Source organism: Triticum dicoccoides, chromosome 3A (assembly GCF_002162155.2).
Source record: "Triticum dicoccoides isolate Atlit2015 ecotype Zavitan chromosome 3A, WEW_v2.0, whole genome shotgun sequence".
Classification (NCBI taxonomy): domain Eukaryota; kingdom Viridiplantae; phylum Streptophyta; class Magnoliopsida; order Poales; family Poaceae; genus Triticum; species Triticum dicoccoides.
The window spans coordinates 742,680,948-742,692,963 of NC_041384.1; the positions used below are offsets into that span (position 1 = coordinate 742,680,948).

General features: G+C 44.6%; 1 protein-coding gene across 4 annotated transcripts in view; it reads right to left on the reverse strand.

Annotated features, from left to right (window-relative positions):
* Positions 1-8,533: 8,533 nt before the first annotated feature.
* The window catches only part of LOC119270617 (putative receptor-like protein kinase At4g00960), a 19,807-nt gene continuing 16,324 nt past the window's right edge, over positions 8,534-12,016 (reverse strand). For 3 of the 4 annotated variants that reach the window (XM_037552637.1, XM_037552635.1, XM_037552636.1), the window contains 2 exons: positions 11,817-11,871; positions 8,534-9,305 (listed from right to left, as the gene is read on the reverse strand). In XM_037552637.1, the coding sequence (XP_037408534.1) occupies positions 8,857-9,305; positions 11,817-11,871 (504 nt within the window). In that variant the 3' untranslated portion in view covers positions 8,534-8,856. Of the gene's footprint in view, positions 9,311-11,816; positions 11,872-12,016 lie in introns of all 4 variants that reach the window. The other variant, XM_037552638.1, reaches the window with a different exon arrangement.

Here is a 12,016-nt window from a genome sequence, read left to right on the forward strand (position 1 = left end):
ATCATACCAGAGGAACAATCAGCCTTTGTCCCAGGTAGACTCATAACTGATAACATTATCTGTGCTTATGAATGCCTTCATTTCATGAAGAGGAACAGGTCCAAATCAAATAGCTTTTGTGCGGTCAAGCTTGATATGATGAAGGCCTATGACAGATTAGAGTGGGATTACTTGGAAGCAATCATGGGAAATCTTGCTTTTGCTACCCAATGGATTCAGATAGTCATGGCTATGGTGAGGTTTGTTTCCTTCTCGGTCCTGTTCAATGGAGAGATGATGTGACCATCTGTGCTAAAACTACAGTTACTTGTCTAAAAAATATTCAAGTTGCACCTGTGCATGAGAAGTTGACTGTGACAGTACCAAAGGGGAAAGAAGCTGGTATTTTAGGGGCTTTTCCATGTGCTATACAGATTGGTTCGCTGATATTCAAGGTTCCTCCACAGCTGGAAGAAGTTAGACCAAATTTTAGAACTCCGCCAGAAAAAGTCTTGATCTGATCGGCCGGGAAGAAACGAGCAAGTTCAGGGCTCAGAGCTGCTACGTGACACATCGTGATAAGCATATACAGTGCATGGCGTTTTTCTTATTGGTCAAGTACTACTTACGTGAGGAATTCAAGTCTAGATAGAGTCCAAGGTAATCAACGGTGCCGAATAATTAATTAGTTAAATCCTTGATTAGTTTCGTTAGGAGAGTCCTAGTCTGCTACGTTTACATAGCGCGTGTCTCAAGTCTTTGTGTTGCCTATAAAAAGGGCTGGCTGCGGCCGTTGTGAGGGAGTTAGTTTTGATTGGATAATAAAATACCAGAAAAGCCTCATGTCGAGGGGCACCAAAGTTTTTCTGTTCCTACGCTGATCTGTGATAGCGCGTTGCCGTGCGGAAGAGTTGATCTGCATCGTCTCTTACGCGAGTCCTCAACCCTAGTTCTTGCATCTTGCTTGGTCTTTGGGTGTCTACATCTTTTCTACATCTACTGCTGATTTCATTGAGTATCGTGAAAGATCGGACCGACTACACCCACAAATTAGCGTTTCGCTAGTTTGTGCATTATCAAGTGGTATTCAGAGCTAAGTTGTTCACGGTACTGTGTTGATTAAGATGTCAACTTCGGTCAACAAGGTTGATGAGGTCGCTGCTGATTCTGAGGAAGTTGTGCGTCCAGTGTACGCGGATGATATTCCTCAAAATATTCGGGATGGTTTTGACCACACGTGCAACTACGTCAAGCAATGCCATGACGCGCTTGAGGTGAAGCTTGGCCAAAGGATTGATGTTCTGATCGCTCGGTTCGACGCTTTGGTGGACACCATCAATACACCGACGACGAATTCTGCACCACCACAGACTGCTCCAGCTGCTCCACTGCTTTATGCACCACCGGCTCGTGACGGACATGCCGGCGTGCTGGATCGTCGTCTGGCGGCACAACTACATGCTGGAGATGATGGCCTCGATGACGGTGTTGACCATGAGGCAACGGGGTACGCGCCACGACCACGACACTATGAGCCTCGTCCTGAAACTTCTGTTCGTGGTGGAGTGCATGACCGAGTTGGTCAAGCTATGCGTGTGCCTTTGGATGATGGAATTGGGCGCATAAAAATTTCAATCCCTTCGTTCTCCGGCAAGTGCGAACCAGAAGGCTATTTGGAGTGGGAGATGCGTGTTGATCAAATTTTTGATGCCCATCATTATAGCGAGGAGAAGAAAGTTCAACTTGCTCGAATTGAGTTCACCGGTTACGCGCTAATTTGGTGGAATCAAATTTGTCGTTCAAGACATCGGCCGACGACTTGGCGAGGTATGAAAGAATTCATGAGGCGACGTTTTGTTCCTGAGCACTATAAAAGAGATATGTACAACAAGTTGCAGCGGCTCTCTCAGGGTAATATGAGTGTTGATGAATATTACAAGGAGATGGAATTGCTTATGATACGTACAGGGACAACGGAGGATCCGGAGGCGACTATGGCACGTTTCTTTAATGGTCTAAATATTGAGGTGCAGGATCGTGTTGAGATGGTGGTCTATTACAACATACAAGATCTTGTGCATCAAGCTGTGCGGGCGGAACAGCGGATTATGCGACGCCAAGTAAGCACAGTTCCTAGTACCACTTTGAACACATGGCGACGCTCGCAACATAAGAGTGAGGATGTCGGTTCTAGCTCTAGGACAGCGACATCTAATCGCCCTCAAGCTTCCATGCAAAAGGATGCTTTAAAATCAGGATTGCCGAGAGTTAATTCTAGTGCGCAGTCAGCCACACGTACTAGTAATATAGAGTGTTTCAAGTATGGAGGAAGGGGGCATATGAGACGTGAATGTCCTAATAAGAAAAGAGTGTTGCTCACAAGAGATGGCTATGCATCCGCTAGTGATGAAGAGGCAGTTTCTGACACTTCTAGTGCAAAATCTGAAGATGTTGAAAATGTGGTTGCGAGTTTTGAAGCTGCTGAATCATATCCGTCTTTGATGGTGCAACGGGTGCAAGAAGATCGCATTGAGGATAAGGGGCAGCGATGGAATATTTTTCAAACTCAGTGCAAAATCAACAACACTAAATGTAAGTTGATCATAGATGGAGGAAGCTACACTAACGCGGTTAGCAAGGACTTGGTGGATGTTTTAGCTTTGCCTACCTGGAAGCACCCACAACCCCACTGCGTTGAATGGTTATATCAGTCGGGGAAATTGAAAGTTACACACAAGGTGCGCGTCAATTTTTCAGTTGGAAATTATACCGACACAGTTATCTGTGATGTTCTACCCATGAATGCATGTCACTTGTTATTGGGGAGGCCATGGCAATATGATCATCGCGCTATACATGAGGGAAGGTCTAACACTTATTCTTTTTGGGACTCCGGAAGGCGATGTGTGTTGCAGCCGATGTTCGGCAGTGCTATCAAGAGCGATGTCTGCAAGGTCCCTAAAAATATCTTGAAGCCGAGGACGGTTTCATTTCAAGAGGGGGAGGATGATGTGACCATCTGTGCTAAAGCTACAGTTACTTGTCTAAAAAATATTCAAGTTGCACCTGTGCATGAGAAGTTGACTGTGACAGTACCAAGGGGAAAGAAGCTGGTATTTTAGGGGCTTTTCCATGTGCTATACAGATTGGTTCGCTGATATTCAAGGTTCCTCCACAGCTGGAAGAAGTTAGACCAAATTTTAGAACTCCGCCAGAAAAAGTCTTGATCTGATCGGCCGGGAAGAAACGAGCAAGTTCAGGGCTCAGAGCTGCTTCGTGACACATCGTGATAAGCATACACAGTGCATGGCGTTTTTCTTATTGGTCAAGTACTACTTACGTGAGGAATTCAAGTCTAGATAGAGTCCAAGGTAATCAACGGTGCCGAATAATTAATTAGTTAAATCCTTGATTAGTTTCGTTAGGAGAGTCCTAGTCTGCTACGTTTACATAGCGCGTGTCTCAAGTCTTTGTGTTGCCTATAAAAAGGGCTGGCTGCGGCCGTTGTGAGGGAGTTAGTTTTGATTGGATAATAAAATACCAGAAAAGCCTCATGTCGAGGGGCACCAAAGTTTTTCTGTTCCTACGCTGATCTGTGATAGCGTGTTGCCGTGCGGAAGAGTTGATCTACATCGTCTCTTACGCGAGTCCTCAACCATAGTTCTTGCATCTTGCTTGGTTTTTGGGTGTCTACATCTACTGCTGATTTCATTGAGTATCGTGAAAGATCGGACCGACTACACCCACAAATTAGCGTTTCGCTAGTTTGTGCATTATCAAGAGAAGCTTGAACAGTTTAATCCGTCGAGAGGTATTCGACAGGGAGATCCCATTTCCCCTTACCTTTTCTTACTTGCAGCAGAGGGCCTTTCGTGCCTATTAAAATCAAGTTCACAGTCGTCTTTGCTCGGAATCAAGGTGGCCCCCTCAGCTCCTGCTGTTAACCACCTTTTGTTTGCAGATGACAGCCTGCTGCTTTTTAAGTCTAGCGTGGAGGGTGCAAATATGGTTTCAAACCTGTTGGATGTTTATTGTGCGGCATCAGGACAACGAGTCAATCACGACAAGTCGTCAATTTACTTCAGTAAAGGGGGTCCTGACTCTCTCAAACAAGAGGTGAATAATTGTCTGAATGTGCAGAATGAGTCCCTTAGTGAAAAATACTTGGGCCTGCCGATTGAGGTGGGGCATTCGAAGAATGGGACTTTCAAATATCTGAGGGATAGGGTTTGGGAGAAGATAAGAGGTTGGATGGAGAAGCTTTTGTTAGCAGTCGGGAAAGAGGTTCTAATCAAATCAGTAGCACAATCCATACCTGTCTTTTCCATGTCTTATTTCAGATTGCCAAGGGGTTTATGCGAAAGCATCACCTCTATCATAAGACAGTTTTGGTGGGGAAGCAAGCAAGGTAGGAGAAGGCCCTGTTGGGTGTCTTGGGATGTCATTACATTGCCAAAAAATCTAGGAGGGCTGGGCTTTAGAGACATGGAACTTTTTAATCTTGCATTATTAGCAAGACAATCATGGAAGTTGTTGAATGAGCCCGACACTCTCAGTGCGAGGTTGCTGAAGGCAGTTTATTATCCTGACACTACAATCCTTGAGGCGGAGCTTGGCCACTATCCATCACAGATATGGCGAGCTATCCTAGACGGCAGAGATATAATGAGACTGGGCATTATACGCAGGATAGGAGATGGTACCACAACAAACATTTGGGCACACAATTGGATACCCAGGGATCTATTATGGAGACCAATCAGGGCCATGGTTGACAACCCACCGCAAACAGTGTCTGAGCTCATTGATGCATCATCAACAAGCTGGAAGGAGGAACTAGTACGCCAAGTTTTCACTCCTCTAGATGCTGAATCAGTGCTTAAGATCCCACTGTGTACCAGTCAAGTGGAGGAATTTTGGGCATGGGCCGGTGACCCTAGAGGCATTTTTTCGGTGCGATCGGCATATTTCTTACTCAGTCGAGTCAAGAGGGGAAGAGAAGCTTGGTTGGAGGGCGGGGAAGATACATCAAACGGCGAGGGAGATCGGCGGGGCTGGACGTCGGTGTGGACACCCAAGGTTCCATCTAAACTGAAGGTGTTCACATGGAGGTTAGCACAACATTCCATTCCAACCAACGATGTGCTACACCGACAAAATATGTCAGACTCTCATGCTTGTGCTATTTGCGGGATGGAGGACAATTGGCGACACCCTTTGCTTGATTGCACACTATCATGGAGTGTTTGGGCACTGTCAAACGAGGAGCTAGTGCAACACATGTGCATGAATAAAGATGAAGATGCTAAGGCCTGGTTATTTGCCATGAGTGACATGATTTCACAGAAGGAGTTTTCCGTTCTCATTACCACCCTATGGGCCATTTGGAATGCACGGAGGAAAGTTATCCATGAGGGAGTTCTTCAAACACCATTCGCAACACATGCATTTGTAGACAGATTCCTGGCTGATCTTGATTACATGGACTCTCCATCGCCCGCTGCTCGTGAGGCCGTGCCTAGACCACGGGGTTGGTTACCACCCCCAGAAGATCATTCAAAGATCAACTCTGACGCTGCAGTTTCAAGGGCGGGGCGTTATGGTGCTGTTGGGGTGATTTGCCGCGATGAAGAAGGAGTCTATCAGGGGGCGTCAGCCATGGTGTTCGGGAACATTGAAGACCCGGAGGTGCTGGAGGTACTTGGCATCCGAGAGAGCTTAGCACTAGCTCATGATCTATACATCCAAAAGGTGGCGGTGGCTTGAGATTGCAGAGCTGTAGTGGAGGCAATTGAGAAGGGTACTTCAGCTGAGCATGGAGCAGTGGTGTTGGAGATTAAACAGTTATTTAGAGATTTCAATTCTTGTATTTTCTCTCATGAGTTTAGAACCTCGAATGTCGAGGCCCACAAACTTGCAAAGCATGCCTTAACTCTAGGGACCGGCCGTCATGTTTGGTTAGGCCACCCTGGAGAGCTTAGTTTCGTCCCTGTAAACATTGTGACGGGTCAATAAAAAGCTTTGCGAGTTTGCCTAAAAAAAATTTAAAGGCTGACCGGTTTATTAGGCCGAAGTCCGTCTACTTCATCGCCAACACAGAGCTGTGAAAGATGTCAAAGTGCACAAATAAAAGAGGCCATCGGGTCCAACCCGTGACCCAACACCGGAAAATGCGCACGGACGAAAAGATGGCCTCCATAAAATCTCAGTGCCATGGTTGCAACAACAATAGCGTCATGCACCGCTGTGTCAACAGGGAAAATTCTAATGCAACATCAAAGTCGTATGTATGATTAAGGGCATTTGCAACGCTGACCCGCATATAGACCAACCAGGCACGCTCTGGAAGAATCTGGCTTGTTTGGTTGCCTGCGTTTTTTGTTTGATCTGCAGCACATGAAATTTAAAGCGCCTCTGGGTCTGGCTTGCTAGGAATGTTCAGATCGGTAGTTTCTCACGAGTCAGGCCGAGCGGAGCCAGAACGAGTTGAGGTGGGTGGGCCCCTTGCCCGAGAGGTGGATGGAGAAATGCGAGCTATGTACGTGCTTCTTCTTCTACCTCTACTAACCTCCTCTCTAATCTCATTTCTTCTTTCTCCCCTTTAATCTACATAACGGTGCTTCGATTCGAGATAAGCTCTACACGAAAAAGATGCACAACGATGTTATGGTTCTATTCAGACAATTTGTTCGTAATTTTGTCAATCGTAAATGCTCAATTTTGTTTTCACATTACGAGCTATGTTGGATGAATCTTGTCAGATTCGTCGCGCATGATCGACAGTTTAAAATTTTCTTTGACTAGTAGCCTAATCTCATAGTTCCTCACAATATTCCTATTGCAAGTTTTCTGTTTCATCGATCCTACTGCACCGATGCCGTAATTTACGCGCACACTGTATTTCTTCTCCTTTGTCCTCTGTCTCAGAGCCCTCTTGTTCGTCCGTTTCAACGCCGGGCCGTTCTCTTGACCTCCTTGCCCACGTCCTACTACACTGGAGTGGTTTTGGCATTGTTCATTTCGGCCTCCTCTCTCTCGTCCTACTGTACTGATGTTGTCATGGCGCGAGCACTGCATTTTTCCTCCTCTGTACACTGTCTTCGTGCGGACTTTCCCTATGTCGATGAGGCTAGCAACTAGTTCGTCGCGCCACCGACGGGGTCGCTCGCGCACGACTCCATGCTCGTCGTGTCGGATGCGGAGCCACGACCACCGTCCATCGAAGTCGCCATGGTCCGACACGCATTGCATTTATCCTTCCTGTTCCTCTGCCTCAACGCTCGTCAGCACGAACTTCATCTGCGGTGGCAATGCTAGCAACTAGTTCGCTGCGGCGCCGGCAAGAACGCTCGCCCGGGACACCGTGCTCATCGTGTCGGACACGGCGCCGCGGTCACTGCAATTGCGAGGCACAATGTGTGTGTTAAGTGTAAGTGTTAGCTCTTAATCATATCCCGCGTATACAACCAAACACCGTATAGTTATGTGAGCCGAGCCAATGCAGACAACGCTATGCCAAAATTGTACCCCTAATGCAAGAGGACTAGATGTGGGCAACCAAACAATGTGCAGATATTAGTTTTCAGCCTGCATTTTCTCACTCAGGCTCTCTTGAGCCAGGCTAAGCTAATAAGCAGCCCCAGCTGCTACGGCTGCCAAACACACCCGTTGTGTCCGACTGGGAGGAGAGAGAGGAGAGGGGGACCATGCATGTGATGGGATATGACGATGTTGTGTCCTGTTGGAAGGAGAGAGAGAGGAGAGAGGGACCATTCATGTGCGAAGAGAGAGAGAGAGAGAGAGAGAGAGAGAGAGAGAGAGAGAGAGAGAGAGAGAGAGAGCAGAGAAGTACCATGCAGAGGCTTTTGGTTGGTCAAGTGTATGTCTGGACTCCAGTATAGCTCTCCATGTTTGTCTTCACTTTGCTGAAAAATAGACATTCAGATCAGTTCATGGACCGATGCAGACCGCATCAGATTGCAAAGTAAACAAAATCGTCCGGTCAAATATATACCGGAGTTTTGAGAGCAAGTATAATAGTATGACATAGGCGGGCTATACGACTTTAAATAATATATTTTTAATGAGTTGGAGAAGAGAGAAGAGCATAGAAAAGAGGAGAGAGAAAAGAAGCGGGCTACTAATTACCAGCCGGCTGTAGTATGCGCTCCTGCACACTTTGTGAGAGAAGATGAGTCATGTATCAACAAAGTAATACATATCTATATGCAATTATTGTATTTATCAGCTGTAAACTTGGCTATACATGATGTAATAAGATCATACAACCATCAGCTGGCTATACTATTAAGGCCTTGTACAATGGGAGATGCTTAGGCAGGTGCTTAGAAAAATAAACCGGATTTTTCTGAAGCACCGGTATCTATTTCTATAGGAGAGACGCTTAGTTAAGCGTCTACCCTGCATAAATAAGCACCGGTGCTTAAGAAAATTCTGATTTATTTCTCTAAGCACCTCTCCTAAGCACCTCCCATTGTACAAGGCCTAATCATGCTATGAGACCGATGCCTAACCGAGGTGCGCCGCTAATTGCTGCATGCAAAAGGTAAATCCTTATTGCAATATTATTCTATCATGGATCCCCAAATAATATCATCAAGAGAGAAACCAGTCTAAAGAGTGAATTCTATCGGGAATTAATCCTGGAGTACAAAATCTACGTACATGACGATGAGATCTCAAAACGAAAACTACCGCGTACCTCATTTCGCAACTGTCTCTTGTAAGTAAGAAATGGAAAATATAAAGAATAAAAGGGAACCAATAATGCATTTGAAGCAGCAGGCTACTCTCCAATCCAGCGGCGGCATTCGAATCGAGGCACGACTCACGAGTGTATTGATCTCATCGCCTCGATCATATCCCCATCGTCATGACGTCCAATTTCGAGGCATCTCCAGGAGCAGGCGCCCGCCGGCGCGGGACGCATGTAAAGCCTCCTGTGGCCGCTCGACCGGCCGCACCTCCCGGGTGAGGATCAGCCGCCCACCACGTCGCTCCGTGCGCATGAACGCCCCAGCCGGCCTCGGCATCGCCGGCGGGAGGCACCTCTCGCCCCGCTGCCTCGACCCCGCAGAATTCTGAAGCTCCATCATCTCCGCGCCGTACCCAACCTCGTCCGCTCCGGCGGCAACGAGGCTTGAGAGCTGCTCCATCTTGGCGCCGTACTTCTCGCTGACAAAGCCGCTCTCTGACCCAAGGCTCTCCGTCCACGCCCCCACTGCTTCGCTCGGCCGGTACCTGGACACCATCGTGTCGGACGCAGACGCCGTTCGCGGCAGCATGTGTATTTTTCTCCCTTTTGTCTGGACTAAAACATTTTTTCAGTTAGAACAACAGGCGCTCGCTAATTTCTGCTTAGCTAGATAGTACTACGTACTAGAACTGGAGTCTCCTAAGCTCCTAAAAAAAACAGAGATGTCAGTGGTCATCGATCTCTGACGGCCAGTAGCTTTGTGGTGGAAAATTTGCATTTGGGCCCAAAACGTAGCATCCTAATTATGCTTCATCCCGTTACTCATTTTTTTAACAATGTATACAAGAATTCGTCATGAAGAATGAATACCACGTGCTCAAAAGCAAATTGCTATTGGATGCAATCTCATGTGTGTTATAATGTGAGCACTAGGATCTTTCTATCTATTATATATACTTAAAACAAAAGGCAAACAAACCATCATGTTTAACTATACAGATTAAATTTTGTGTTGGAATCGGTCTAACACAAAAGAGACGTGTGTGGCAAAAGAACACGGACTCCAATATTGACAAGAAAATATAGTCTGACCGAAAATAAAGAGCCCCAGTTGGGAAAAGTAAAGCCGGACATGCAGCTCCTATATATGAGGGCTAAATTTCGTGTTTTGACCCTTTTCTGAAACCTATTGGAGATTTGACCCTAGTTTGAAAAAAAATCGAAATCTGACCCTTTTGCTACCGTCAGGGACCATGGAGGTAGGGTATAACAGCCTACCGCCAAGGTCCCTGGCGGTAGGGTTGCATGCCCTACCGCCAAAAAGCTCCTAAGTATTAAACACAGTGCGTGCTCGTGCCTACCGCCAAGCACCTTGGCGGTAGGGTTGTGCAGGCTACCGCCAGCCCTGCTGGCGGTAGCGATGTTTCCTACCGCCAAAGTCTCTGGCGGTAGGATGTTAGACCCTACCGCCATAGACTTTGGCGGTAGCAAAAGGGTCAGATCTCGAATTTTTTTCAAACTAGGGTCAAATCTCGAATAGGTTTTAAAAAAGGGTTAAAACACGAAAATTTGCCATATATGAGCACTACTCCCTCCGTGCAGTGAAGAGTGTACATCTAAAATTTTTAGGACTAATTATGATGTTAAGTATAAAAAATGCATTGGGAAGGTGCAAGTCACTATATCTCTCTTCTCTTTAATTATTCAACCCCTAATGAGCTAAGTGCATGTAGAAATTAAGAAGACCATGTGTAGATTGCTATTGGTCTTGATTACCATGTGATGAGAGAGAAGTATTTTTTTCTACTTTAAAGTGCATTGGAAAGATAGAAGTACACTCTTTTGTGAACAAATTTTAAAGGTAGATGTACACTCTTCACCAGACGGAGGGAGTAGGCTAGAAGAAATAGTATGGCCAGAAAAAAAGGGTCAATAAAAAGTAAAGGCGGACATGCAGCTCCTATAAGATGTGGTCAAACTATTTCCCGCAACAATAAAGATGTAGTCAAACTATAAGATACACACGCCCGAGATTGGACCAGTGTGTGCACAAAAATGGTTTTGAAAGTTTATGCAATTTGTAGTTTGATCAAGTGGCATAAACTGAAAATATTCTTTACAAATAAATCAGCATTTTTCATAAAAATAATATATTTTTATGTATACAATTGGCAAAAGAAAACAGTGTAACTATGGAGATAAGTTAGAGTAAACTCCATATAAAATTCAAGTAGCTTAACTTAGACTAAATTATGCATAGATATATTCTAAGGCAGATAAAGAATATTACTACCTTTTATACATAATTACTATTAAAAATATAAATATACTGAAAACTTTGCTTTCATACGAACGACATAGGTAAAAGAACATCCTCCGGAAGTGACTTAAATAGCTTAGACGTAATAAACTACTTTTAAAAAACGAAGTTGGAATAAAAGATAGAAATGTAATAAAAAATGATTCAACTATTGGTTCGAAAATTTCATAATGAATTGAGTCCATCCTAAGAATCTTCTGTACATAACTTTACTAACGTGTACTATTAATATATATACAAAAATAACCTAGCAAGAAAGACATGCTATGGAATGTATTAAATATATCGAATAGACTAAATAATCATTCAACATATTTACAAGACCAAATGCTTTATGGAATTGAGGCGTGCATGTAGTATATCACAAAGTTATGATAAACAAGGTATTTCTCTAAAGGATATTTAGTTTTGTGGTCAACTATCTAAATGGCACTCTCACCTTTGGGCAGCCATTCAGATGATTGTGTGGAGTTCAGAAAAATAGACAATCATATGAACATATTTTGATTGGCCAATTAAAATAATAGACAAATTGTCATAGATTTTGTGCAAACATAATTATATATAATTCTGTTTTGTTAAAGCGCATGTGTCAAATTTGTAAAAGGATACTTTAATAATATTACATAAACCTAGCGGCGCAAATGCGCGGGTCACACTGCTAGTTTAAACTAATTAAGTAGCTTAATGCTTCCCTAAATGCCTTTAGGCATCGAGAATGTGCGCACCTTTGAGTGCAAAGACAGGGGATGATTGGGTTTTCATTATTTAGAAAGAAAGAGTATTCACATTAGCACTAACCTGGAGATCTAGCCTGGATACCTCCCTCGGGAAGAATGGGTTCTTCGTCGCTGAACTGTCAAGAACAAAATACAATTAGACCAAAAAGTTAAAAGTGCAGTCATTGGTTCCCTATATGTCTAAGGGGCAGAATAGCTATTTTACTCCAACATTACTAATTCAGCCCTAAAAGGAAAAAAGAAACTTTTGGTTCAATATAT